Raw genomic sequence first — 27,043 nt, forward strand, 5'->3', positions numbered from 1 at the left:
GATGAACCAAAACATAGTTTTGAGGTAGCGGTCCCGGCAGAAGGCCCGGCGCTTCAATTGACCATCGGTGTATTTACTTGAATCTTTTGGGGTAAGTTTTTGTTATGAAATATCGAATAAATTTTATTCACAGAACATTTGGAACTTTGTCTGGAAGTTCTAAAAAATAGACAATGATTTCTAATTCGTAAATTTATTTTTAGGTGATTGAACTAGCAGCCGAAACGTTGTAGGTATGTAATCCATTACTTTTTGGCAGCTAATTCATACGCCGGTTCCATTAAGACGCAGGTTCCCGGATTTCTCCGGGGACAGTGATTTTAATCAACCTACTAATCGGCCAACTTCGTATGATCGAGTTGGCTGATTGCGAATACCGATTCGTCGGCTTACGTCTGGGTTAAATTTCCATAAGCGTATGTTGCAACATCGGCCGATTAGTCGGTTATTTCGTCAGTCGATGCATCCGACTAAACCCGATTATATTTTAGGAACAGTAGGGTGTTTTTTCTACAGGGTAGTGTCATTATGAAATATGAACATTATGATTTGTTTTTGTTTTCATTTAAAACGTTGTGTTTTTTGTTGGATTTAGCTATTTTGTCAAAGGGTTTATTTCAGTTAAATAAATAAATTTCCTTATTCAGAAATTCGAAATGTCCAGCTTCGTGAAGCGCCGTGGCGCAATTTCCATCAAGGGGACGCGAGCGTCGCTGCACAGCGGTCAGGCGATTCTGTCCTCGGGAAACCCCTCGTTGGACCACGTTTTCGGTGGAGGTTTCCCAATCGGGTCGGTTATTGCTATTGGTAAGCTTGTAATAGATGAGGGTGAGCAAGATGCACTGAATGTTTACAAATCTTAATCACCTTTAGAGGAAGACAAATATGCCAACTATTCTCGAGTTCTTACTAAGTACTTTCTGGCTGAAGGCTTAGTAAATAACCATTCGATCTTTACGGCAAGTTTAGAGGAAAATCCTGTTCAACTAGTAAGAATCAATCTAGTTACAAAACATTATCATAGCTCAAAAAATTGATTATTTTTAGATGAAGAAACTTCCAACCCCCGTTGAAGAAACCGAGCAGGACAAACCCCAAAAAGCCCAAACTCCGGAAGAGATGCGAATAGCCTTCCGGTACAACAACTTGTCGGTTGTCGATCTGGAGCAGAAGCCAAGCACCCAAATTGGCCACTTTTTCGATCTTTCCAAACAGATTGACGAGTCCGAATTGGTCAAGCACGACATCACCTATTGGGACGGTTCTCAAGTTACTTCAGAACCTTCAAAAACCTTCACAAATCCCTGCTATCAAACCTTGCTCACTGCAATTCACACCAAATCCCGCGAACCCCAGTTCGACCCCGCCAACACCGACGTCAAGGAAAAGAACCTGCTCCGGATCTGTCTCAACTCCGTCGGCTCTCCCCTCTGGTACGACCAGAACTTCCCCCAAGACCTCATCCGCTTCCTCACCATCCTCAAAGCGATCGTCCGCAACACCCTGTCCTGCTGCCTCATCACCCTGCCGACGCACCTCTTCCAGCATCTGCCCACTCCGTCCCACCTCTACGAGCGCCTCGTCGACCAGACCGACTTCTGCGTCCGGCTGGAGTCGTTTGCCGGGTCGGACCGCGAGACGAACCCCGCCTTCAAGGAGTACCATGGGCTGCTGGACATTGCCAAGATTTCCGCGCTCAACTCGCTGGCCGCGTTCGTGCCGGAAACGCGCGACCTGGCGTTCAAACTGCGCCGCCGGAAGTTTGTCATCGAGAAGCTGCACCTGCCGCCGGAACTGGGCGAGGAGCGGGACGAGCGGGGAGGGGGTGTGAAGGTGGCGACGATGAGTTGTTCCAGTGGGGGAGGAGGGGGGATGGGAAAGTTGGATTTTTAAAGGTTTAGTTGGAATAAATGGATGTTAATTGATGAAAAGGATTTTTTTCGGTCCGTTTACAGTAGGGTAGGGTAGTCATCAATGAGACACTTTTGGTTTCAACTTTTAACGATTTTTCTAATTTTTTCATCAGCATGTTTTAATGAGCTTTTTGTTGCATTTTATTTCTTTTAGTGTGTTCAAACATTGACCAAAATATTCAATGTGAAGGAGAGCAATTCTATGAGATTTCGCTCATTCGACTTTTTTGGTGCCTTCGGTTTAACCGGGACCTTGGGTCGGTCAGCTTGGGTTCGATCCCAGACGGTGGCATCCCAGTCCCGGTGGAATTTTTCGCGACGAAATTTGTCTGACCACGCCTTCCGTCGGATGGGGAAGTAAATGTTGGCCCCGGTCTAACCTAGAGGGTTAGGTTGATTGCTCAGTCCAGGTTTAGGAGTCGTCTCCCTGGGTCCTGCTTCGGTGGAGTCGCTGGTAGGCAGTTGGACTCACAAACCAAAGGTCATCAGTTCGAATCCCGGGGTGGATGGAAGCTTAGGTGTAAAAAGAGGTTTCATGGTTAAAGTTGATAAATTTTTGCGACCAATACTTAGACTTTTTGCCTTCCTCACCTCACTGAGGCAAGGCTATAAAATCACTCGAAAAATAAACTTCTTAAATACGACTCCTAGATATACCTTCACGTATACCTATCGACTCAGAATCAAATTCTGAACAAATGTCTGTGGGGATGTGTGTAGACATGATTTTTTTTCCACGCGATTATCTCAGAACTGGCTGTACCGATTTTGACCGGATCCACCATATTCTGTTTGTTTTGGGGTCCCCTAAGACCCTATTAAATTTTATTCTGTTTAGTGAAGTAATTTTAAAGTTATGCCAAGAAAAAGTTTTTTTTAGCTACAAAAAAGGGTGATTTTTGCATAACCTCAAAGGCCGGGTCTTTTTGCTTTTTTGACTTTTTGACCACGCGGGGGATTGGCAGCCACACCCCCTTGCATGCGTATCGCCCGGTTGCCGCATCGCAGTGTCTGCGTCTCTTCTGGAAAAAATCTGTATTAATTATGTTGCTGCATCATTTTGTCTCGACAAAGATTTGCACGAACTTTTTACTGAAATATATAACTCATGAGATTTTTCACCTTTATTTTGAAGAGTTGGTAAAAAAAAGAATTCAATTCAATTCAATTCGGTTTTATTGGTGAATAATCAAGATACAATGAGTTATTTTGAAGTGCATAACAGAGTTTTGGAGTTCCTTACAGCTGTGTGTTGCATCATAATCCATTTAGGAACAATTATTTCTTTAACTAAGGCACTAGCAAGAGTAAGAAAAAACTATAAAAAAAAAAAACTTACAGAAATTGCAAAGGAAAGGGGATAGAGGAAGAGAAAGCTTATATCTAGATCACAGGTAATTTATCCTTTGTAGATGTGTTTGATCATCAGTTCCCCAAGGGCCAGGAATTGTTCTGCCTTGTTCCGGCAGCTCCGAAACCGCGTCATCATCTCCCCCGCGAGAGCGAAGAACTCCGGCAGGGTGAAGAGATCTTCCCCGGTGACTTCTTGCTGGGCCGTACTGCCGCTACCGGCAGCGACCACGCTGGCGAACGAACGCCCCCAACCAGGAGGGAACGCTGAGTTTTCCGCTGGAACCGTACGCTGTCCAGCTGCAGGAACGGCTGCGCTCGTACTTCGCTGAGGAGGGTGGGACGCTTTCTTCTTCCTCTTTTCCTGCTCCTCGAGGTAGACCTTGCGCGCGACGCATCCGCGGTAATTGCCGGTATGGTTACCGTCACAGTTCGCACACTTTACGCGCAGCTTAGTTTGTTCTGCCTTGTCCCCCAAGTCCGCCTTACGTGGCAGTGCGCACGCCTCCGAGAGGTGTGACTCACCGCACTTCACGCAGCGGGGCCGGAGGTTGCAGTTCCGCGAGCCGTGGCCGAATTTCTGGCAACGGTGGCATTGCGCTACGTCCGTCGGGTTCTTGGTGTAAAACCGCCAGTTTACCCAAAAACCGTCCAACGTCTTAGTCCGCCGCAGGTCTTGGAGCTTGACGGTGCCACGGTCGAAGTACAACAGGTACAGTGTGTGCACACCCGTGACTGTTGTCTTTCGCGAGAGCACTTTTATCTCCCGCGGTTTTATTCCGGCGTCCGAAAGGTGACCCTTCAGGTCGGAGATCGGACGGTCTTGATAACCCTGCAAGACGACCTTAACAGGGGGCTTCTCGGGGTTGAATGTGTAGAAGTTGAAGTTGCTACGCTTCAATTCTTCAAACACCAGGTCGAAATTCTTTTTGGTCAGTGTGATCACTTGCACTGCCGACTTACCGATTTTCAGACAATATCCGAGACCTTCCAGCAACTCGTCAACATCGTCCGCTAACGTGTCCAAAACAAAAATTGGAGGTGGTCTACGTTCCACTGGAGAGTTGTTCTTTTTTGACGTCGGCACTTTTTTCCGTGCACGACCATCGTCGTAGTCGTCGTCGTCGGTAGTGCTGCTACCGTCGGTGTTGTTATTTTCTTCGTCGTCGCTCAGCATCTGGAACTCGTTCCTGATGGGGATGTTGGCGGATGTTGATGTGCCACTGGTCGTGGCACCGGAAGTACCGGAACGGGTTCGCACTGGTGATCTTGGGACATATCCGGGATGTAGTAACTTTTTGTCGATGCCTTCAGCGCTGACGCTCCCCTGCGCGATGGCGGCCGACACGGCGTTGGTTTGTTTACCTTTTTGCACACGGCCGGTAGACGAACTTCGCGGGTTTTTCGAGGCCGCACTCGAACTGCCACGGCCACGGCCGGCCTTTGGCATGCTGGAGAAGCAAACTCGCGGGTAATCACAATCAACTACGGCGAAAAATTTCGAAAAAACGGTAGAGCACAGAGCACTTGACTGCTGCTTGCTCTCGTGCGTACACGGAGGGGGAAAAAAAAAAAAAAAGAATTGAAAATTGCTGTTCAAGTAAAATCATTAATAAAAAAAAAACAAATGAAAAAAAATTAAGAAAAAAAAATAAACTATTAAATTAATTTGTAAATACCACCTAAAATACAACATGAATGGCACCAACTACCTTAAGGTGGATTAAGTAACGTTTTTTGAAAAAATCAGTATCTATTGATTCAAAAAATCATAACTCGGTTAAAGATTTTTTTATCCGTTCTAGAAATGTCTGAAAAGATGGCTTTTGATGTCCCCTAAAACATATCAGAAAATGAAAAAAATAAAGTGACAAAAAGTGAAATTAAAAATCACATTTTTTTAACCGTGTATAATTTTTTCAGTGTCGTCCATATCCATACCTACAACTTCAACTTTGTCGAAGACACCAAATCGATCAAAAAATTCCTTCAAAAGATACAGATTTTTGAATTTTCAGGTATCATTTTTGTATGTTCACCTGCCAAATTTGTATGGAAAAGTATATGGTATGGACAAACTAATGATGCAAAATGGCTTCTTTGGGCATACTGAAGGCACTTCAAAAGTTTTAGCCCGATTAAAAAACACAAAAAAAAATATTTTTTTTATCGGTTCCAAGAATTTATTACTTCATGACATATGGTACCAAAGGCTCTGACAATATTTATGAACATTTCTCAACAATGTAAATGGCAAATATCCCAGAGAAGAGTATAAAATAAATGCTGCAACAACTAAAGATCAATTCTAACATCAAGTGTAATCAATCAATAACGATGAAAGCCGTTCTTGTTTTATTTCTGAAGCTTGCCCCCTTCGTCCTGGCAGACGTCCCCACCGGCTGTGTAACTTTGGCACAGGCGCTTTGGAAATTACCTGGCCTCGTCAACGCAGTACGACCCAAAACACCGACACGTCACTGACAGGGAGAGCCCGGAGCAGTGGAAAATCTTCCGAAGTGATGGCAACTATCGAATCATGCACGTGGACCACAATGAGTACCTGTTCGCTTCGTACTGGAAGACTTATTCGGGGGGTAACAATTACGTGTACACCTGGATTCCCCGAACGAATGAGGAATCCGACAAGTGGCAAATCGAACGGGTGGATGGCAAGTATTATTCGATTCGCAATGTCAAACACGGGAGCTGCCTGTTTGTAGGTTCTATAAGATGGATTTATGCGAAAAAAGCAACGATGTGTACGAACGAATTGTTTCATTGGAACATTGAACATTGTTAGATCCATGTGAAAAGTGAAAAAGGTGACAAATTTTGAAATAAACGTTGCATTGTGCTTTACATGGAAAGTAATAGTCATGGGTAATTCCACCCATGTGTATTAGACCTCGAAATCAACTTTTTATGATCAACAAAAAAATAGACAAAAATATTACTTTATTTACAAAATTGCACTAACATGCATTCAAAATGTTACAAGAAGTAATTGGAGAATAAATCGGAAATAAATTGTGGCTCTATTCCACTCTTCAGAATTCCATTTCACAGAATCCCACTTCCCAGGATGGCCCATTCTCCAGAATGACACCCTTTACAGAAATACCTTGAAGAACATGTTTTATTTCCCGTTTGTCATAATGCCAGTTAGTGTAACGCCGTTTGGCATAATTGCTTATAATTCAAGCAAAACAATGTAAATGGACAAATCCGCAGTGTAAACAAACAGTATGTCCTGCTTACGTCAGTGGATGTTAGGAACATAAGGAACGAGCAGGACAGACTCTTTGTTTACACTTCGACTTTCGCCCAGTTACATTGTTTTGTTTGAATTTGCTCAATGATATTAAATTTTCTACATTAAATCAATATTGGAATCGCTTAAAAAACTTGTGATAACTGCTGACACTAATTGATTTTTTCCTCCTTTGACTTTTTGGAAGTTATCACAATACAACCGAAATCTAAACACTTCACACTTTAAAACTGATCAATTTAGGATTTAAAGTACATTACGAGTTCAAGAAAGAACTTTTCTGGGGAATGGCCAAACCGTCTTTTTTTTATTATAGACATTTTACCACTTTTGAGGCATTCATGTCTTAGAAAAATGGTTCAAATTTTGTTGTACAAACCCGAGCAGACGGAAATAACTTGGGAAGGTCAGTTTTTGATATTGTGAGAAGATCGAAATTGTTATTGGGATGATCGGATTAGTTGTTAAAATAACAAAAATCAATAACAAAGATTTGTTCGAAGAACAACTTAAACTGTTATTATGTTGTTATTGCAATAACATACCAATAACACAGAAGGAATCATGAAGGAATAACAAGATTTGTTATTTTGTGCGGAGAGGTGGAGCAGCATAATAACAAAAAATGTTTTTGAACTGGTATGTCTCCATAACAAAAAAAGTTATTGTTGTGGTTTATTTGTAATTTGCAAATAACCCTGCAGTTGCCATAACTCCTCTGAACTAGTCAGGGCTGCAGAGTCAAGTACCTCCAAGCAACTTTGAATCCATACTTTGAAGACAACTCCGACTCTGGATGCAGGATATGACGTTAACGACGACTTCAGCTCTCCAAAAATACCCGACTTCAGAGATTCCGACTCCAAGTAAAAGTTGCTGAAAATTTGCTGAATCCGATGCAGTCTCCGAGGTCTCACTCCAGCTCGAACTTCAACGTCAGCTCCGACTTCCTGGCTCTGTGAAAATAATAACAGATTTTTCTATTCACACTTCAAAAATTCTCAATAGATAAATCAATTCCGTTAGGGAATATAACAAAATTTTAAAAATGAACTCTCCAAGTTAATTTTATTGGATTAATTTTAGCTTGAAACCCCATTTCATGGTGAAATAAATGACCCCGATGAAATTGGTCAAAATTATTTCATAGTTCTAGCCAATTTTAGTTAAATCCCTTAGGGGGTATATCAAATAATTTAAAAAAATCAACTTTCAAAATTTCAACTTTTCAGAATAATTTTAGCTTAAGGACCCCATTTCATGGCCAAAATAATGATCCCGACGAAATTGGTCAAAATTATCCCATAGTTCTAGCCAATTTTAGCAAAGTCCCTTAGGGGGTATATCAAATAATTAAAAAAATCAACTTTCAAAATTTCAACTTTTCAGAATAATTTTAGTTTAAGGACCCCATTTCATTGCCAAATAATGACCCCGACGAAATCAGACAAAATTATCCCACAGTTCTAACCATTTAAAAAAAAAGTCCTTTAGCCAATTTTAGCAAAGTCCCTTAGGGGGCATATCAAATAATTAAAAAAAATCAACTTCCAAAATTTCAACTTTTTAAAATCATTTTAGCTTAAGGACCCCATTTCATGGCCAAAATAATGACCCCGACGAAATTAGACAAAATTATCCCAAAGATCTAAACATATTTAACAAAAGAAAAATTAATAACAGATTGTGTTATGGACACTTAGAATTTTTTTCCATTTGTGCGATTTGTGGTATTTTTTTTCTTAGTCAGTATAACGAACGAATAACAAATTTTGTTATTAGGAGAGTTTTTGAAATGTATAACATTCATGGATTTATGCGAAAAAAGCAACGATATGTACATCCGATATGTTTCAATGGAAAATTGAACGTTGTTGAAGCCATATCGTCACCGTCGTGCTAACTTGACGTACGTGTATTTTGGGCCAAAGTGAGTGAAGAACGCCATTGTATGCCCAAGTAACATTTTTTCCAGGAGTTCTACAAGAGCTCTTCAAGACAGCTACAGCATAGCAGTTTGGACCGCGGTAGGATAAAATTCTCTTCAAAACTTCTTCAGGAGTTTGGAAGAGTTCTTGAAGAGAGTTTTATCTTACCGCGGTTCGAACTGCTATGCTGCAGCTATCTTGAAGAGCTCTTCTAGAACTCCAGGAAAAAATGTTACTTGGGTGCAGCTCACTATGCCTCCCCCTTTGACCTTCACAGATCCCCAAAATTCGATTTCTATCCTGATCACTTTACATATGAAAGTTGTTTCAATCTTGTCGTGCTATCTTGTCACTCCCTGAAAATTGATGTTGGTGCGACAACTGGCCAAAGGGATTTCAGTTCAGAACACGTTTGACGCACGTACAAGTTAGACTACCGTAATCATTTGTAATTATAACTCGGGACTCCAGCAACCAACTTCAACCAAACTTCGGGACAATGCACAGAATGGTCAGCCAATCAAAACGTGTTTGTTATTGTTTTCATTGCGTGCTTTCGTGTTTGCTTATTCAAGGTCAAACATTAAAACCCGTTTATCTCGGAACGTCAAAATGGCGGTTGCGACAAGATAGCACGACGTCGTCGATATGTAGAAGACAAAATAAGTGTCAAATTTTGAAATAAAGGACTTTTGTTTTCGTGTTTATTTATTTATTTTCTTGCTTATAGCATCAAATTCTGCTACCCCAAAACAAATCATCCACTTTAACAACCCCCAGTTTTTTTTTCAACCCCCAGACCACCCCGAACAGACGGTAATAACTAAATTCATGTCATTTCAATAACAAATACTGTTAAAATAACAGAAAGTGTTATGGAATATTCTTGCAAAATCCATTTTTGCATAAGAGTTGTCATAACAAAATTTGTTATCGGTCTGATATTGATTGAAAGCCAGAAAAACTTGGGAATAACATTTTTTGTTATGGAAGAATACCTAAAACTGTTATTGGGATGATCGGATTAGTTGTTAAAATAACAAAAAATAATAACAAAGATTTGTTCGAAAAATATTTTTTTTTTTGAATGTCATTAGTCTGTTATTACAATAACAATCTATTAACAAAAAAATCATAACGGCGAATAACAAATCTTGTTATAAATAACATAAAGTGTTGTTGGCCTAGTATTTTCAAATATCAAAAAATGTTATTCCCAAGTTATTTCCGTCTGCTCGGGAAATTGCAAGTTTCTGCTTGAACCTACATTTAAAAAAAGATGGTAATAAAATAAGATTTTTTTATTAGATTTTGGTGAATTTTCATCATGATCGCCTATATGACATATATAATATTCAACCCCAACAACAATTAAATCCCCATCCGACGGAAGGCTCGAGCAGATGGGGATTGAACCCATGATCATTCGCTTACAAAGCGGACAGCGTAACCATTCGGCCACGCCTGTCACGAACCCATCACTTTCCGCTAACAAGGTGAAACCCTTAACCTCACGGCCTCAGTAGCTAAACTTGGTATAAGAGTATTAAAATTTAATTTTATTTAAATGAAAAAAATCAGCGATGGGTCCATTTTCTAGACTAGTCTCATTAAATACCAAAGTGTTCTAACTAAACTTTGTAACAACATTGCCTTTTGAAGTCACAATAAGTAAGTTTGCTCAATGAACAAATAGAATCTTGATTGCGGTAGTCAAGTTGAATTGACAGTCATGTCATCAAATCTGTTCACATCTAGAAGTAAACATCGTTCGATAGTTTCCGTTGGAGGTGGTATAAAATGTTTCTAACGGGCTAAGCTATCGTCAATTGTAATTTATTATCACTTGAAGGCACCATGAAGGTACTACTTATTGTGTGCTTAGTGCTCGTTCCAGCCACCTTCGGCCAATCGAAGACCGGTTGTGTAACGCTTAAACACCTTAATTACGGCGGCTACCTGACATCGTCCTCGAAGAATGACGACAAAACGCGGCACGTCGCGGCCAAGGAGGACGACCCGGAAAAGTGGGACATCCAGGACGCTGGCGATGGCACGTACACCATTATGAACAAAGAGTTTGACGAATACTTGGTCGCTTCTAGCTCAAAGCTGGCCCACAACCATTACGTGTACCTGTGGATTCCGGGAAAGACTGGACTTTCGGGACATAAGTGGAAAATCACCAAGGATGGAAAGTACAGCATTATTGAAAATGTCCAACGGCCGAGTTGCCTGATTCAGGGCTCTGGCACCTGGGTTTATTCGCAGGTAGTTACTCGGTGTGATGTAGCGAAAATTTTCAAATGGCGCATCGAGAGCTGTTAAAAATAAGCTAGGGTAATAGCAGAATAATTGTATAGAATTAACAACTGGTGAAGGATTAATGAATATTTGGGAGCATTAGAGAGATTTTTTTGTTTTATTCAAGTCAATCCGAATATCATAGAATCACATATGTGGAACTTTAGGTTCAAAAACAGGGACAGTACAGGTGCTGCCTCTCGCGGTGGAGAGCTGCAACTTTTCTACCAGTTTTTATGGCAGTTTTGCACCGATGGGTCGTCCATAGTGCGTGTAGAAATAATATTTTGAATTTCAGTAAATTATTTAAAGTAGCAAATTATGTATTATATGTTTTGGATAACAGCATGTATTTCCATCCAGCACATAATGTTGACTTAACGGCACTTCGGCGTGCAATTTAACTTCATCATTTTTGGCTGAACTCTTGTAATAAAACTCGGAAACTTTTGAAGGGCCAAAAATGACCGCATAAAATCACGCTAAAATTGGCAAAAAATAACCCCCCTCCCTCCTACGTCACACTTTGTCACGCTGGCTCCAACGTACGTCAGATTTTGTTGATTTTTTGAACAATTTTGGCATGATATATAAAAAGGTTCATTAGCTAGTTTTAAATTGTTACAGGTTGTATATGGATTTTTATTTTTATTTTGTTGAGTGATAGAAATCAGATTATTTTTTAAAAGAAAATCTGATGATTTAAGCATATTAAATCTATCATCAAAAACTCTGTTTCTTAAAGCCTTGTGTCGTGTTTGATTTGTGAGTGAAGTTTAACAAACATTAAACTTTTTCTAGATATATTCTTAGACTGAATTTTCAGTATTCAAGAAATAGTCTAGCGTGCCGTCACGGTCTTACAGACCCCCCTCCCCCTCTTGTCATACTTTGTCACGCTTGTGACAACCCCCCTCCCTACTATAGCGTGATGTAGTTTATGGATGACACCTTGCCGTGATTGCAAACAAGGTTTCCAGGCAGTAATTTCAGAGCGACGTTCCGCCAAACCTGGTTATGTTTTTCTTGTACTGATAACCGATTACAATGGTGGATTTTAATGTGCCTTTTGTGCCTTGGACAATCGGTTACAAGGTATCATTGTCAAGTAGATTCTAATAATTGCCAGTAGATGTAACTAATTATTAAGCCTTATTTTAATTGGAACCGTTCTCACTTGTTGATCATAATTTTGCTGTAATGAAATCTCATAATAACACTCATATACTGCTAAACATATTTGTTTCTAACTTAAGATGTTTTTAATAATGATACTGTAACAATATGTAACCTATGTGTTTTTTCTTTTACTACTTACTTACTTAAAACAATATTTTAGTTTTCTAGTAAGTTTCCCTATATTCAACATTTTCAACATCCTATTTTTCGTTCAATTTTTAAAATAATATTTTTTTACAAAATTTTAATTGATTTCCGGAGTTTTTTTTTTGAAAAGGACCAATAAACCAAATTTCCAGTTTTTTGCTTTTTGGGTGTTTTTTAATACCCCTGACTCAAGGCGGTTTCAAAAACACCCAAAAAGCAAAAACTGGACATTTGGTTTATTGGACCTTTTAAAACAAAACTCCAGATTTGTATAATGTCATTTAATCGTAAACAGATACCGGCTACATGAAATATGCATTGACCCCTCATCCGATCAAAACTGGTATACTGAGAAGATGCCTCAAGTAAACAAAATCGCAGCATGCCATGATTTGAATTTTCATTTTTCTTCTCGCGCGCCTCCCGTGTCAGCCGTTTGTTTTTGCAATTTATCTACTTTTCATGGTCCAAAATGCCGGAAAAATCTGTGCAGTTAAAAATTTCATGTTCAATAATCATTCTATTCCTTTGGGAACAGGTATTTAGCTAGTGCTGATAAAATGGCTTGAATTCTGTGACATCGAACAAAAATAAGGGAGGCGTCTTCCTTCAATCACCCATTCGCAACATCAAAATCTGCTCCTTTTTGAAACCACGATTTTATCAACCCATCAGTGAAATAACGAGGGTGAGCAAGCTTTAACTGTTGAGACGAGCATGCAAAATGAAGGGTTGGCAAAGAAATCGCGCAGAATTGGTAGATAAAACAAAAACAAGGTCTGTCTGTCAATCTGCGAGTGGTATAAGAGATTCAAATTTTTTTTCTGAGTAGGCTGTGACTAGGTTGGACAAATTTACACTATACCAGCGACAGAGCTCAACAATCGTCCCACTTTTTGGGCTAAAAGGATGTATGGAGTTCCAACCATGTGATAGAATGCTTTTGAGTACATAGTGTGATTTTTTTATTTGGGTAATTTTCTCGATTTACATGAAACTGTGTCCAAAGGCATAACTTTTGTTCCTGATCACGAATCCGAGGTCCGTTTTTTGATATCACGTGACGGAGGGGTGGTCCAACCCCTTCCATGTTTGACCATGCGAAAAAAGAGGTGTTTTACAATAATTTGCTGGCTTAAACGGTGATGAGATAGAAATTTGGTATCAAAGGGACTTTATGTAAAATTAGACGCCCGATTTGATGGCGTACTTAGAATTCCGAAAAAAACGTGCTTTTCATCGAAAAAAACATTAACATTTTTTTTAGAACCCTGCCATTGTCTGACACTTAACCGTAAATTTTTTTGGAACATCTACATTGACCCAGAAGTGTAATTTATTCATTTGGAATAAAAAATTTCATTTAAAAATGTTGTGTTTTTTTCTATTTTTAAGAGTGTAACAATTTTCTACAAAATTGTAGACCAGACAATTACAAAAATTTTGATAGATAAGGGGTTTGCTTGTATCAATCACGAGTTATCGCGATTTTACGAAAAAAAAGGTTTGAAAAAGTTGGTCTTCGTTGATCTTTGGAAATCTTATGGGAAATTGAACGATCTTTCCGGTAAAAAAATAGGAGACAAAGAAATCAATTCTGTCATATAGGAATTGCCAAAAAAACACAAAAAACCTTTTTTCACATTTTTATTTTTAAATCCGCTGCAGCGCGCTGTATCTTCACAAGGTTTGGACATGGTCACTTTGGAGACTTTTATGTAAAACTGTCTTAGAATTCGATTCACTCTACCGGTTTTTAAAAACTTTGACGTTTAGACCACTTTTCAAAAGAACAGTTTTAGTAAATGATTTTGGTATTCTTGAGTCTTTTTGTAACATTTTAGACTATTTCCTCAAAAATATTGAAGAAAAAAATCGTGACATCACCTTCAAATTTAACTTTTAAATTTTAAACGTAAAAATCAAAATCATCACATTGTGGTGGTTTTTTATTTGAATTTATTTTCTCCTGGAAGCCCATCAAATTTCCTACAAGTTTGTTTTGACCACTTTTTGATACGATGCAACGGCTTCGAGATACAGTGATTTTTAAATTACAAAATTCAAAAATATTTATATAACTTATACGTCCTTCTCAAATGTTATTTTCGAGTACAATTGGCTTAAATAGGTCTAGGATAACATGTCTACAAAGTTTCACTGAAATTGGAGAGGGTCGGGTGCAAAAGTACCAGAAACATTCACGATTTGAGCTGGAATTGCTCTATTGTAATACTACGTTTTTCAATTTTAAACATATGAATTTTACATTTCCAACCTTCGTTGAAGCAATATATTTTTAAATATGATATTTATATGCGAAAATTTAATGTGTGAATTCCTCAGGATTTCGCGAAAATTGTGCAATTTCACAAATCTTACACCCAAAGGAAAAATATATCTCAAAATCTGCAACATTGGATTTGCTGCAGAAAATGTCACATTTTATAACATTTTTTGCAGCAAGCCCGTAGATCATTTTTGCCCGCTTGTAAAAAATTCAGCGATCTGCAGTTCTCACCAACACATATAATGCTGGCCCGTCCCCGAGCAACACTCCAAAGAGAAGCATATGTTGGTGCTCTTCCACTCTCTTTTCATCCAGCGTCCATGGCGCGGTGGCAGCGTGTCGGATCAATAATCTAGAAGTTGGTGGTTCAATCCTCGTTCTACTGAGTGTTTTTTTTTTGTGAAATACAACCAAAAAGCCGTCGGTAATGTCGATAATTGTCGGTAACGGGCAAAAATGTCATACTCCTATATTGCAAAAAATGCATGAGGACAGATTTCATGCAGATTCTGATATACTTTCATGCCGCCATGCATCACAATCATGCGACTGCCAGTTGGGTGTACGCTGTCCGCGACATCATGAAATTTCACCAACCTTAATCATGACATCTGAATTAGATTTTGCACCATCACAAATCAAAGTACAAATTTTGACTTTTGTTCGCTAAATCATCTCGAAAATAAAAAAAAAAGTATTTTCTTGAATTTAACTTCAAGTGATAGAAAAATCCACTAGCTCCAAATTTTCCAGAGACACCAAATCGAAAAGAAATACGTTTCTCAAGATAATTTAATCTAATCTCATCTAACACAGAAGCAGCCAGTCCGATGGAAGCATGCTGGAAAGTCTTGTGATTTCACAGAATCTACAGGGGAGGAAGGATGCGTGGACATACCGTGCCAAACGCTCTGGAAAAAAAAGTTTGTTTTTAAAACACTTGCATACCCATTATGAACTTCCAGCTCTCTTTGAAAAAGAAACTTTTTCTTCATAATTTAGGCCGGCAAAGTTGTAAAACTAAAACGTTGAGAATAACTCGAATCTTTAGGAAAAGATATCAATTATAAAAAATGCAAACAATACAGGTTCAAGCGTGGTAGATAAGGTGTTTAAACAAGCAGCAAACGCTCTGTTGTTAAAACAAATGAATGTTTCGCAATCCTGCAATCCCGCAATTGTGCTGTTTATCACCACAAGTGCACGACCATTTTGCAATCAGATATGATAATAAAAAATGACTGGTTTGAAGAAAATCTATAAAAGTGAGATCAATAAGAAACTGTGCAAACTTGAACAGCCAGTGCGATGAAAATCTTCATTTATCTCAGTCTGGTGATCATCCCATCTATTCTGGCAGACGTTCCAACAGGTTGTGCCACGATCAAGAGTGTAGAATCTGGAAAATACCTTGCTGCTGACACCAAAACGCAAGGAGAGAAACTTAAATTTATCGTTGGCAAAAATGATGGCCAGGAACAGTGGGAAATTGGTAAAGGTGACGAGGGTTACACTGTGATGCATAAAAAGAGTGGCGAATTCATGATGGCTTTTGGAGCAGATTTTGATTCTATTAGGTCTGTCTACTCCGTTAAACCTGAAACAACGGTTCATACGAAAAATTGGAAGATTGAGCAAGTGGGAGACCATTACAGCATCAGTAACGTCAAACATCCAGGATGTCTGCACATTGGAGAGTACGATAATGCTTACACCAAGGATAAGGGAAACTGTTCAGAGGATCAGTACAAGTGGGAAATAAAGTCGTGCTGATTGCTTTTTATTTAAACTTGTTAGATTCTGCAGCTATCCATTGATAATTATGATGAATACGAAATAAATTCATCTGTGGAATCAAGAAAATTAAATTAAAAACTTTTTTATTTTGACTTCGGAAAAAAACGAATCCATTCATCAATTAAAGAAATGTAATATTTATTTCTCCTCAACACTTTTCAATGGTCCACTGATAAAGTTCACCTGTACAATTCTGACCCTCCCTGGAATGTGCATTTCCAAACGACCCAAAGAACAAACAACCTGGATGCTTCTCGTTGCTGATAGTAAAACCCTGGTCACCCTTTTTCTCGATTTTCCACTTGTCCACATTGTTGACCTCCGCAGATCCTGGCTTTGCTGTATAAACTGAGCGTTCCGAGTGCAAGGGTCGTTTCGCGACCACCAAATATTCCTTAAACTGACTGTTTTGTATTTTGTAATTTTCGTCAAATTTCTCAATTTTCCAGCGGTCTTTGGTTTCATTGCCACGAGCCATTCGAAGGTTTGCTTGTGAAATATTGGTTGAGGTTAGGAATTTTCCTGTGTTCACATTTTTAAATGTAACACATCCTGTGGGAACTTGCGCCAAAATAGCTGGTACGAGCACTAGATAAAGAATTGTAAACATTTTGGAATGGAATGAAAATATACATACAGCTCTGTTGGGTTTTTATATCACATTAAGTTTACATAAAAGGAACATACTTGGCTTATGGCAACGACGGTTTTGTGCAATGTTTGAGTAATTCATTTTCAAACAGAATAGTCAAGTGCTATAATTACACCAGATTGATCGAAACAGCTTTTATTCTAAATTCAAAGTAGAACCATGCTACTCCTACTGTTACTAGCCTTAATTTCAACTATCCTGGCTCAGATTCCCACCGGATGTGTTTATTTCTTGAGTGTTAAACCGTTGGACTACCTCGTGCCAGCCAAGAACTCCCAATCAAAGCTTCGTTTTGTCGGTTTGGGCCTGCCGGAAAAGTGGATTGTTGAAAAAAGTGGAGCGCATTATAGACTTCTCAATCCGGCATGGAACGAATACATGATGATTTTGGACGCGCCAATGGATCCGGATCATACCGTGTTTACCATCGAACGGGGGACCAAAGTTAGGACTGATGAGTGGAAGATTGAAAAGGAGGGAAAGTATTACATCATTGAAAATGTTAAATATCCTGAATGTCTGTACATTTCAAAGGAAAAGTATGTCCATTCTAAGGTGCCTAAGAATGCAAAAGATTGTGCGAAATGGGAAATAAGGCCATGTAAATAAAACTCATAATACCCAGAATGGGACAACTAGTGTTTTCCCTCTACTTAGCAATTGTTTTAGCACACTCAAAAAAATCCACACGTAGATGCTACGTGAAAAATCACGTAGCTCCGAAATTTTTCAAAGAGTGCTGCAGACAGTTAGTAAAAATGGGTTTAAATAGTTTTATTAGAATTACCGTTTTTTCTTTTTTTTTTGCAAATCTTTAGAAGCCTCATCTTCTTTCCCGGTGGCCTTTGTAATTCTGGCCGATGCGATCATTAGCGATGACCACAAGAATCCCTCGAAGGCAATTCCAGGCGCAATCCCGGTCCAAGTAATTTTGATGTATTGTTTGAGGTCAATCACTTAAATAGTTTGCCAAAACAAAACAATACACTCAACCCCCGGTTGTTGGTCACTTTTTCGTTTGACACTTTTTTAGTTTGTACCCCGTTGGTTGGTCAAAGTCAAACTAAAAAGTGACGAACTGTCACTTTTTACACGGCGCTCACGCACCCTATCAAAACAAACGTTTGGTAGTATGTGTGAACTCCGTGTAAAAGGGGTGTCAAACTAAAAAGTGACCCCGTTCGTTTGACAACAGTTGTTGTCAAACCAACGGGGTTTGAGTGTAGATGTGTTTGAACTTGCTGATAAAAACATGTATTTTCATCTCCAATTTTTGCCTTCCTCACCTTACTGAGGAAAGGCTATAAAATCACTCGAAAACTGAACTTCTCAATTAGACCTCCTAGACCCACCTTCATGTATACCTATCGACTCAGAATCGAATTCTGAGCAAATGTCTGTGTGTGTGTGTGTAGGGATGTGGGTCTGTGCAGCAAAAAATATGCACTCGATTATCTCAGCACTGGCTTAACCGATTTGGACCGTTTTGGTCTCATTCGATTCGTCTTGGGGTCCCATAAGTCCCTATTGAAAATTATGAAGTTTAGTAAAGTACTTCAAAAGTTATGCTAAAAAAACAATTTCGACTAAAGTCCGGAAGATTGTAAAAAGGGTGGTTTTTGTAAGAAACCCCAGCATGTTATACATTTTTAGAAAGGTATTTAAAAGACCTTTCCAACGCGACCAATATATTGAAGTTCTGACAACCCTATCAAAAGTTATTAGCAATTAAGTGTTATTTATGCACTTTTTGGAAGCCGGATCTCAGATATCACGATGAAAACGTTGTCCGGATCTATCATGCAACCCGTCGTTGAACAGGTAATCAAAAGACCTTTCCAACGCGTCCAAAACATTGATGATCTGACAACCCTATCAAAAGTTATAAGCACTTAAGAGTTATTTATACACTTTTTGGAGGCTAGTTCTCAGATATTTAGATGAAACGTATTCCAAATATATTATGCGACCTATCTTTGGATAGGTAATTTAAAGACCTTCCCACGAGCGTGTCTATTTTGGATAGCATTACCCTTTGAATGAGAGGAAGGCACCAACCACCTAAGGGTGGATTAAGTAACGTTTTTTTTATATGTTTTAAAACATGATTATGAGTTTGAGTTAAGTGTAATAAAGAATAGTTTTGATAAATTTCAATACTTCTTCTAACCGTTTTGCAAAATAAACGTAAATGTTTATGACGAAAATAACATGATTAAAAAAAAATTGTCCGATCGGACTTCCTTGGCCGAAAAATAGGACCCGTTTTTTTTTTGTTTGGCCATTAGAATGACATACGCCGTGTTAGGGTGACCCGCAAAATTGCCATTTTCGTTGAATTCCTCGAAAAAATTTACGTAAAATATCAAAAAATGGTAATGTTATGTTTTCGATACATCGACATATGATTTTTTGAAAATAAAAACCGTGTTGTTTGACGCGCTGCGCACAAACACGAGAAAATGACGGAAACGAGAAAAAATGAGCTATGGGTACCAACAATTTTGTGAGTGAAAGTCGCAACTTATGGTAGCCAAACATTCATAGGTCATCGCTTGAATTTCAAAGTTATCGCAGTTTTAGTAAAAAAGTCGTTTTTTCCCGTTTTCGCCATTTTCCCGTTTTTGCGTCGAAGATCATGGTTTTTATTTTCAAAAAATCGTATGTAGAAATATTAAAAACATAACTTCACCATTTTTTGATATTTTATGCAATTTTTTTTCGAGGAATCCGATGAAAATATTTTTAGACATAGGCTCTTTGGTCACGCGACCTTCAAAACAGCATTTTCAGTTGTAATTCGACATTTTCAGGCAAGATATTTGAAACTTGTAACTATTTTCCTTAAAAGTCTATCTTTAACCCTTTCGTTTTTTTTCTCAACTTATTTTTATTAGGTCCTTTTAGGTGCTGTGACCAGGTTGGGACCGAGGATCAGTAAAACAATGTAAAATAACAAAAAAAAAAAACTCCTTAAATTCCATACTTGGAGATCATGTAACTGACGAGGGTTACTTGGTCCAAGCGGGTCTTGAAGGTCTTGAGCTTTTTCAGATTGGTGTATCCCTTGGGGAAGACCACAATGTACGGAGTTTCGTCCACGGTGGACTTTTCCTTCCGCTTGATGATATGCACCTCCAGCGCGTTCAGCTTGAGATCCCTCTTCAGCAGGTACTTGACCTCGTCCGGTTTCAGTTCATCAGGTAAACCACGAAGAACTACCCGATGATTTCGTTCGCTCCGCCGTTCGTGGGTGTAGAATTCCACTTTCTTCTTCTTGAAGAGCTCTTGCAACTTGTCAAAATCTTTGACAGAGAAGCAGGTCACCTTGGTTCCAAATCGGGTTAGTTTGTAAATCGGGTTGAAACCAAATTTACAACTTTCCACTATTGCCGCGAGCTTGTAAAAATCCGTGGTGCTCTTCACCACCAAAGGTGGTTGCTTTTGTTTACCTGCCGACTGGCCGGGTGGTGGGACCGCCGGGGCGTCCCCTCCTCCTGCTGGGCTGGCATTGTTGTTGTTTTCGTTTTCCGCTAGCGGGCTGAACTTGTTGTTATTGAGCACGTTCTGCTCCACTTTTCCTTCTCCGACGACTGCTCCGGTGATCTCAGGGGTCTTCTTCCGCTTCCGATTTCCGGGGATGAGTTGAAAATCATCCGTCTCGGAGGTCTCTTCCACCTCCATCCGTCAAACAACCCGAGGCACGATGCCTTTAGCACTCACGTCACACACGTCTACACTCTCGGAGCTGTCAGAGCCAAGTGAACCCTTTCGTTAAAATCGGTTGAAATGTGTTTGTTTTTGCGAATATCGACGAAAATGGCAATTTTTCGGGTCACCCTAACACGGCGTAGGTCATTTTCCCAGTCAAATCAATCCGAATTCCGTTTCCGTTAGATTCTGTTTCAGAATTCGGATTGATTTGACTGGGTTAATGGCCACAAAAATGTTGAGTCCGATCGGACAGCTTTTTTTTTCGAATCATGTTGTTTTCGACATAAATATTTACGTTTATTTTGCAAAACGGTTAGAAGAAGTATTGAAATTTATCAAAACTATTCTATTACACTTAACTCAAACTCATTGTCACATGTACTATTTAAGTGATTGACCTGAAAAAATACATCAAAATTACTTTTTTTTATGTTTACAGCGATTTTTGACACGTTTTCTTTTTTGGAAAAAATGTGTTTCAAAGTCCGTTAGGTCTTTTTAATGTTTTAAGCCATATTTGGTAACAAATCTAATATTTTGACAATAAAAAGCAAAAGCCTTCTTTTATTTATCTTCATTAGACTCACACCATGCATCAAAACAACAAAAATCGGTTGAATTTGATAAAACAGGCAAAAACAACTTTTTATCAAAAGATTATTTTTCTGCCATAAAAGCAATTAATTGATGACAAAAAAAGTTAGAGCTGTTCAAAAGTCTTCAGATTCCATGGTTCTGTACAAAGAGTTACGAAATAGGGTTAACTTGCGAAAAATGCTCGTTGGCAGCATCGAAGTTGCCAGCGGATTAGCCCGTTCTCATATTGATGTAAGAATATGATTTTGCATTCTAAAGCGATGAACGTATTCTTGTTCCCCTTGAGACAAAATGAAGAAACATCGATATAGATGTTTACTTTTATTTTGCGAAACGGTTAGCAGAAGTTTTGAAATTTTCATGGTATAAATACAACCGTACGACCATGTTTCATTCATTCAAGGGAGTAGCTTCAAAATGATAAACATTTTACTGTTGGGCCTAGCGCTCGTTCCAGCAGTGTTGGCGGAAGTTCCAACCGGATGTGTGACGCTAAAATTTGTGAACAACGCAAAGCATATCAACATGTGGGACAACACCGTCCTGCATTACCGTAAGCTCAACGGGGGAGATGAAAAGGAACAATGGGTGATCGAGAAAAATGGCGATGACTACAAAATAAGGCCCAGAATTTATACGGAATATTTGTATGCCGAGGATAAAACCGACGATCCTGGTCGAGCGGTGAAAACCCTCAAAGAGGGAACAACAGACGCGAATATTTGGAAAGTTGAGCAAAAAATGGCACTTTACATGATCAGCAACGTTAAGTACCAGGAATGTCTGGTGATAACAGGAACCGATCATGTGGTTACCAAGAAAATGGATAGCTGTGGCGATGATTTGTGGGAAATCCAGCCTGTTGCAAACTGTTTAATCGTTGGAAAAAAGAACTAATTCCAAGCAATTCTTTCTTGATATATCACGTTTATCAACTAAACAATAACTACGTTTAATAAATAAAGAAACTTAACACCAGAAAATTATCAAGTCATCAGTCAGCCAATTACTAGAAGTTAACTGTCAAGTAATAAACGCTTTTGGAAACCCTTTTTTGATACGTAGAAAATGTCCAAATTTAAGAACGCTTGTAAATATTTCGAAATAGTCTTTTTTCTCTTCAGAAAAAATAGAAAAAAAAATAAAGCAGCAGCCAATTGCAGATTACAGATTATTACATAAATGTTTTTAAGCTTTATTAGGTTATGGGGAAAAAACCCTTTCTAATCAAACACCATATGGAGAGTGTGATGCTCTATGAAAACTCCAAAAACACTGTTTAGGCTATAAACTTACCAGCAACAACATCGCCTTGAGTAAGCACGCAAATGTATGCCACTTACTGGCCAAAAATATCAAAATGTATGCACTTTTGATCATAATTTCTATTTTACGAGACCATTTTTCCTCATTCTGTTGGCACACACACATCCACGCGCAAGATGAGAGCTCAACTGCTTAACGAAAGTCGCTATCAATATCTTTTCACTTGCGCCAACATTTTCAAAGCGCTTTTGATATGAAGTTGCTTCCAATTACCGGCAACATGCTCTTTTGCACATTATTTAGTCACACACTTGAAAAATAAAACCGAAACATGTAAATAACTAGCAAGCGCCATAAAAAAAACAAACGCGCCAAGTCTGTTGACGTTTGACTTTTGACGACCCATTTCAATCGAAGGCTGAAGAATTCCGAGCGAGAAGCGAAGGCAAATAAAGAACAAAGGGTGGCCACCAACACCATCAGCAGCGCCTATGAGAGTGAGCCAGTGATGCCAGGAAACTTTATCTTTAAATGGTACATTTTGTAAGTGTTCGCTTAAAATTTCATCAATTTTGGCAGCACTAAGCAGACCCAAAAGAACGCTGGATGAAAAAAGAACTACGCTGAAAATAGAAAAATGGGCGTTGCCCAATGCATTCTCGTTTGATTAGAATACATTTGGGAATTTTTTTTTAGATGCTTGTGAATGGAATAGAATTATTTTAAGTAAAAGTGAAATAAACAAAAATGTTCACAAAAAGTTGCTCTACTTGTTAGTTCACTTGGTTTTAGTAAATCTTAAGGAAGACTCCAGATTATTCAACATCATTCAAACACGACCGCTTATTATTAGGTTTAAAATGGGTTTATTTTCCCTATAAGGCTTTCTAGGCCCGGTGAAAAAAATATAATTTAACCCAAAAATGACGAACTTCTTGTCACAGTGTCCTGATGCAAACAATGATCGAGCTCGAGCTGTCACAGCCCTGCGAAGTATGTTGGCTGACATATCGGGCGGTCAGTCAAAAAAACCAGCTAGAAGTCACCTGACAAAAAACTTTTGCTGGAAAGAGTTAGGAAACCTGATGCAAACAATCGTCCAGCTGTAATGTAAACATACTGAAAGTATTGGTAAATTTCTGGCTAGAAAGCCTTATTCAACATTAGAGAGCCTATATGGAGAGGCGAAATGTCACTCTCAGGGTTCCAATCGAACTGTCAAATCGGGGTTCCAATCGAGCAACAAGATCATGCAAGAACAAGGTTGGAATCAATTTAAAATAGTTTTGGCAAAAAAACGAGACTTATAACAATTACAAGTATTGTAAAACTGTTGTTGATGATAATCTGGTAGTTTTTGTTATGTTTGTGCTTGTTCGGTATGAAAAATGACTTTGGGTGTTTGAAATTTCTCCCAGAACATTTCATTTCCCTATGTAGGTCCCTATTCAACATGGCTGAATTTCCCACAAATCATCATCGCAACTTTCGAGTTTCTTAGCAACCACTACATTGTTACCAGCCATCGATAAACACTCTACGAACTTGACATTTCTAACACTGTAAAGTGTTCCCTTTTTCGATTCAATTTTCCACCTGTCCGAGTCGACACTTCCCGTGTTGAGAATCCTCACGAAACGTTCCGAGCCGTCGGATTCGCTGTGGGCGTACATGTACTCTCCGTACTGCTTATGCTTTATCTTAATGTCTTCGTTGCTTTTCTCGATTAACCATTGTTGCTTCTCGTCCTTGCCTGTCAGCATGCGAAAGTTTAGAATTTTAAATTCGGGCGTGGGATATTTGGCAGTTTTCACAAATTTAATCGTCACACATCCTGTTGGAACTTCCGCTAGAATTGCTTGAACTGATAGCAAGCACAACAGTAGAATGTTGATCATTTCTGAAATAGTGGATCTCATTTAGAACTGTTTTGTCCTATTTATACAGTTTACGAGCAGTTCTGAAAAATGATGCTGGCAACACGTGTAGCAATAACTCAAACAACGAATCATCACCCACTTTTCTACACAGCTAAAAATCCGATGGTAAAATCGCATGCAAAAGCATGCACATCACCTTCGTCAAAATAAACACTTAATATTACACACTGCATGTACAATTTTTGACAACACAAAAAAAAGTTGCAACCGACGGGATTCAAACCCAGCATCAACAGTAAGGACTGGCGCCTTAGCCCACTCGGCCATCAGACCGATGAAAAACTGTAAGGATAAACGCATGTATGAGCTTGACATTTCGGTCAAGTAGGTTTCCCATACTGATGGGCTACATATTTCAGGGTGTAAAATCACATAAAACTGCATAAAATAATGCAATATTTATTTACACCCAGGCCTTTAACACGCAGCAGGATTACTACTTTTTTAGCTGTGATACTCAAAAATTAAATACGGCCGAGTTGGATAAATATGACGGGTGCTGAAAAAATCAAGCGTTCCAAAAAGACACCTTGATTTTTTAATTGTATTTCTCTGGAGTTTCATTTCATGATTCTTTTTTGTTTCCTGGTAAAACTTTCTACGTCGTGAAGGGTTGAAAATAATGAAAATTTTGCAATTCAATCTTGCAAAATCGCACAGATGAAGTGGTAACACATGTGCTGATCAATAGTTACAACAATCAGCATTACAAATCCTTCTCAAGTTGTATAAATAAAACGTTAGAAAAATATAGTGTCATTCCATTTCAAAACGCAAAAATGCAAAGTGTAATTCTACTATTCCTCCTAATTGGTCTAGCTTTACCGACAGAAGTTCCCATCGGGTGTGTGACGATCAAAAACGTAGAATCGGGAAAGTATCTTGCCGGGGATTTCAAGCAGAAAAACAACTTTCGCTACATCGGTGGAAGGGAGAACGAAAGCGAAAAAGAGTTTTGGAAAGTCGCGAAATGTGACGGCGATTACACGCTGTTCAACACCAATATCAGTCAATTTATGATGACGGAAGCAGTCGAAATTGGTGGAGAGCGTGCCGTCTATACGGTTGGGGCGGATGTTTATGTGCACACGAAAAAGTGGAAAATTATACCCCAAGGAGAGCATTTCTGCATCAGCAATGCGAAGAACCCGGGTTGTTTGTTTTTGGGATCATTTAGCAACACCTATTCAAAGGAAAATTGTCAGGACTGCAAAGAGGATCAGTACAAGTGGGAGCTTACGTCATGTGAACCGGTTGAAGAAGCTTCTAAGTGAAAACTTTATTAACAAAGTTGTACATTAATAGAATAAAAGTACACGAAAAACTGCCCAGCCTATTTTTACTCTGACTCGGACTCGGACTCGGACTCGGACTCGGACTCGGACTCGGACTCGGACTCGGACTCGGACTCGGACTCGGACTCGGACTCGGACTCGGACTCGGACTCGGACTCTGGCTTTGACTTTGAAACGCCCTTTGAAAACAAACATAGAAACAAGTGTTGCTAGTAATATGATAAATATCACCACATTATTTTATTAGACAACTGTCTTCGTTTGCAAAATGATAAATGAGACAGCTCTTGATTAAACAAGATGTGAAAGTATAAAAACAACATTTTCTTCCGAGACAATTCAACTCAACTATATTTCCATTTGAGAAAAATCGCAAAACTATGCAAGTCTTTCTTATAATTTGTCTAGTTTTCATTCCTATTGTTCAAGCCCAAATCAAAACCGGTTGCGTCAAAATCAAACACATCAGAGACGGAATCTATCTCACCTCTCCGGTGGAAAATGACGCAAAAACACGGCGCGTTTCGATTAGGCAAGGTGACGGGAAGCAGTGGGATATTGCTGCCATTGGAGCAGGACTCTTCACCATCAGAAGCAAAGAATTCAACCAGTTTTTGTACGCCTCGGATGTCACGTACAGCAGCAACTACCACGTGTACCTGTGGGTTCCCAAGGCTGGACTGACGGCGGAAAAGTGGAAAATTGAGAGCGGTGGCAGCGGTTTGATAATCCGAAATGAAAAGCGTCCAAGCTGCCTGTTTGTGGGGTCTTCCAGCTGGGTTTACGCAAAAATGGGTACGACGTGTAAGGGAAAGCAATTTGAGTGGAGCTTTGAGAGTTGTTAAAGTCGGTAAGGGGTGAAGATTGTCAAAAACAATCTTGATAATTTAAAAAAAAAACATGTGTTCCATATTCAGTATAAAACATGAACAGAAAAGGCAAATGACACATTCTCCGGCAATGTACACCTTAGGATGAAATTTTGAAAAGCGTGTATGAGCTATTTGGATATTTTTCCTCGATTCTAGACTACTTGAAGCTTCAAAAATCATGGTTTTCATTAATTGATCATTTGAATATCATTTTGTACAAGTTGGTTAGGTTATGCATCAATTCGTGATAAAATCATCGTTTCAAAAAAAATTTCTAAAAACTCCTGGTTTTCAGCGAAATGAAATCCAAAAAAATATTCTTTTGATTGCATTTTGTAGGTTTTTAGTTGACCTAAACGGAAATGTCATGGGTTTGCAGTTTATCTTAAGTTAAGTATTTTTTCAAACTAGTGTAAGTTTACCATTTTATTGCGTTGCAACGTCACGAAAAAGGGACATTTGTTTATGTCAACAAAAAACTAAACATTCAATCATTTTGATATTTCGGATGCTCTTTGTACTTGG

At 38.9% G+C, this 27,043-nt stretch overlaps 6 protein-coding genes and 1 pseudogene across 6 annotated transcripts; all 7 read left to right on the plus strand.

Annotated features, from left to right (window-relative positions):
- The first annotated feature begins 544 nt into the window (after positions 1-544).
- On the plus strand, positions 545-1,918 carry LOC120420288 (elongator complex protein 4). The gene is made up of 3 exons (XM_039583287.2): positions 545-807; positions 874-989; positions 1,048-1,918. The coding sequence occupies exons 1-3, from the start codon at positions 657-659 to the stop codon at positions 1,891-1,893; spliced, it is 1,113 nt and encodes a 370-aa protein (XP_039439221.1). The 5' UTR covers positions 545-656; the 3' UTR covers positions 1,894-1,918.
- Positions 1,919-5,585: 3,667 nt separating this feature from the next.
- On the plus strand, positions 5,586-6,298 carry LOC120420296 (uncharacterized; annotated as a pseudogene).
- Positions 6,299-10,295: 3,997 nt separating this feature from the next.
- On the plus strand, positions 10,296-10,877 carry LOC120420291 (uncharacterized). The gene has a single exon (XM_039583289.2). The coding sequence runs from the start codon at positions 10,323-10,325 to the stop codon at positions 10,791-10,793; it is 471 nt and encodes a 156-aa protein (XP_039439223.1). The 5' UTR covers positions 10,296-10,322; the 3' UTR covers positions 10,794-10,877.
- Positions 10,878-15,688: 4,811 nt separating this feature from the next.
- Positions 15,689-16,211, plus strand: LOC120420305 (uncharacterized). Its single transcript, XM_039583302.1, has one exon. It carries the CDS (start codon positions 15,694-15,696, stop codon positions 16,156-16,158), a length of 465 nt encoding a protein of 154 aa, XP_039439236.1. The 5' UTR covers positions 15,689-15,693; the 3' UTR covers positions 16,159-16,211.
- A 5,348-nt stretch (positions 16,212-21,559) lies between these two features.
- On the plus strand, positions 21,560-22,312 carry LOC120420299 (uncharacterized). The gene has a single exon (XM_039583296.2). The coding sequence runs from the start codon at positions 21,563-21,565 to the stop codon at positions 22,040-22,042; it is 480 nt and encodes a 159-aa protein (XP_039439230.1). The 5' UTR covers positions 21,560-21,562; the 3' UTR covers positions 22,043-22,312.
- Positions 22,313-25,130: 2,818 nt separating this feature from the next.
- On the plus strand, positions 25,131-25,859 carry LOC120420285 (serine-aspartate repeat-containing protein I-like). The gene is made up of 2 exons (XM_039583284.1): positions 25,131-25,596; positions 25,684-25,859. Exons 1-2 carry the CDS (start codon positions 25,131-25,133, stop codon positions 25,857-25,859), a joined length of 642 nt encoding a protein of 213 aa, XP_039439218.1.
- Positions 25,860-26,004: 145 nt separating this feature from the next.
- LOC120420302 (uncharacterized) lies at positions 26,005-26,810 on the plus strand. Its single transcript, XM_039583300.2, has one exon. It carries the CDS (start codon positions 26,027-26,029, stop codon positions 26,489-26,491), a length of 465 nt encoding a protein of 154 aa, XP_039439234.1. The 5' UTR covers positions 26,005-26,026; the 3' UTR covers positions 26,492-26,810.
- Positions 26,811-27,043: the final 233 nt, after the last annotated feature.

The sequence above is a fragment of the Culex pipiens genome, chromosome 2 (genome assembly GCF_016801865.2).
Source record: "Culex pipiens pallens isolate TS chromosome 2, TS_CPP_V2, whole genome shotgun sequence".
Taxonomy (NCBI): Eukaryota; Metazoa; Arthropoda; class Insecta; order Diptera; family Culicidae; genus Culex; species Culex pipiens.